This window comes from Kogia breviceps, chromosome X (assembly GCF_026419965.1).
Source record: "Kogia breviceps isolate mKogBre1 chromosome X, mKogBre1 haplotype 1, whole genome shotgun sequence".
Taxonomy (NCBI): domain Eukaryota; kingdom Metazoa; phylum Chordata; class Mammalia; order Artiodactyla; family Physeteridae; genus Kogia; species Kogia breviceps.
This window is the reverse complement of record NC_081330.1, coordinates 127,325,329-127,326,647: the sequence shown is the minus strand read 5'-3', so window position 1 is coordinate 127,326,647 and position 1,319 is coordinate 127,325,329. Positions and strand designations below refer to the sequence as shown.

General features: G+C 46.5%; 1 protein-coding gene across 1 annotated transcript; it reads left to right on the top strand.

Moving 5' to 3' along the window:
* The first annotated feature begins 673 nt into the window (after positions 1-673).
* LOC131748008 (transmembrane protein 60-like) lies at positions 674-1,078 on the top strand. The gene has a single exon (XM_059050122.1). It carries the CDS (start codon positions 674-676, stop codon positions 1,076-1,078), a length of 405 nt encoding a protein of 134 aa, XP_058906105.1.
* Positions 1,079-1,319: the final 241 nt, after the last annotated feature.

Here is a 1,319-nt window from a genome sequence, read left to right as displayed (position 1 = left end):
AGGTACAAAATTTCTATTGCAGCAATTTTGGTAAAGGGAAAAAACCGGAAATAACCCGTATGTCCTTCACCAGAAAAGTTGAATGCAAAAGGGAAGTTGTTGAATGGCAGATCCAGAATATCATGTATGTACTGTTTCAGGCTTGGAAAACAGCTTTTTATATTGTTTATGAATACTTACCTATGCTGGAAAAGCGTAAGGCATGCATGGGAATGAGAAACACCAAATTCATTGGCAGTTACTTCTTGAGACGGGGAGAAGCGGGTAGGATAAGGGAAGAGGGGCACGGGAGCCTTGAATCACGTCCAAAATTATTTGTTTGTTAAGAATCATCTGAACCTCCACTGTGGTTGTTCGAAGAGGCGGAACTGAGATCTTTTTCTTGATTAGCATGTGACGGGTTCTGCACTTAATGGGAGAAAAAGCGTGGAAAAGGCCAAGGATCCAAACTGGCGAATTTTCTGATCTGCGCGCCCCTCTGCGCTCTCCAGCCAGCGGAGCTGCCAGTGCAGAACGGCGGGGAGTCCGGATAGGGCGCCGCTGGCGGACCGTCGGCGAAGACGAAGGGCAAGGATAGTTTAGGAACGCCCTGAAGTTCTGAGACAAGTAGGCCCGAAAATCAGGGTATATTTCCCTTTTTTCGGCTCTGCAACAGCCTCTTTAAACTGTTTAAATGAGAATGTCCTTGGCTCAGAGAGTACTACTACTCACCTGGCTTTTCACATTACTCTTCTTGATCATGTTGGTGTCGAAACTGGACGAGAAGGCACCTTGGAACTGGTTCCTCATGTTTATTCCAGTCTGGATATTTGATACTATCCTTCTTGTCATGCTGATTGTGAAAATGGCTGGGCGATGTAAGTCTGGCTTTGACCCTCGACGTGGATCACACAATATGAAAAAAAAAGCCTGGTACCTCATCGCAATGTTACTTAAATTAGCCCTCTGCCTTGCACTCTGTGCTAAACTGGAGCAGTTTACTACCATGAATCTGTCCTATGTCTTCATTCCTTTATGGGCCTTCCTGGCTGGGGCTTTGATAGAGCTTGGATATAACGTCTTTTTTGTGAGAGACTGACTTCTAAGGACATCATCTCATTTTATTGCCGTTCAACAAGCTATCATTAAAGTGTTCTGAATCCTTGCAAGCTTGAAGAATGCCAGAGAACTGAGAAAAATATCCAATGTAATTTTTTTTTTTTTTTTGGTGGTACACGGACCTCTCACTGTCGTGGCCTCTCCCGTTGCGGAGCACAGGCTCCGGACGCGCAGGCGCAGCGGTCACGGCTCACGGGCCCAGCCGCTCCGCGGCACGTGGG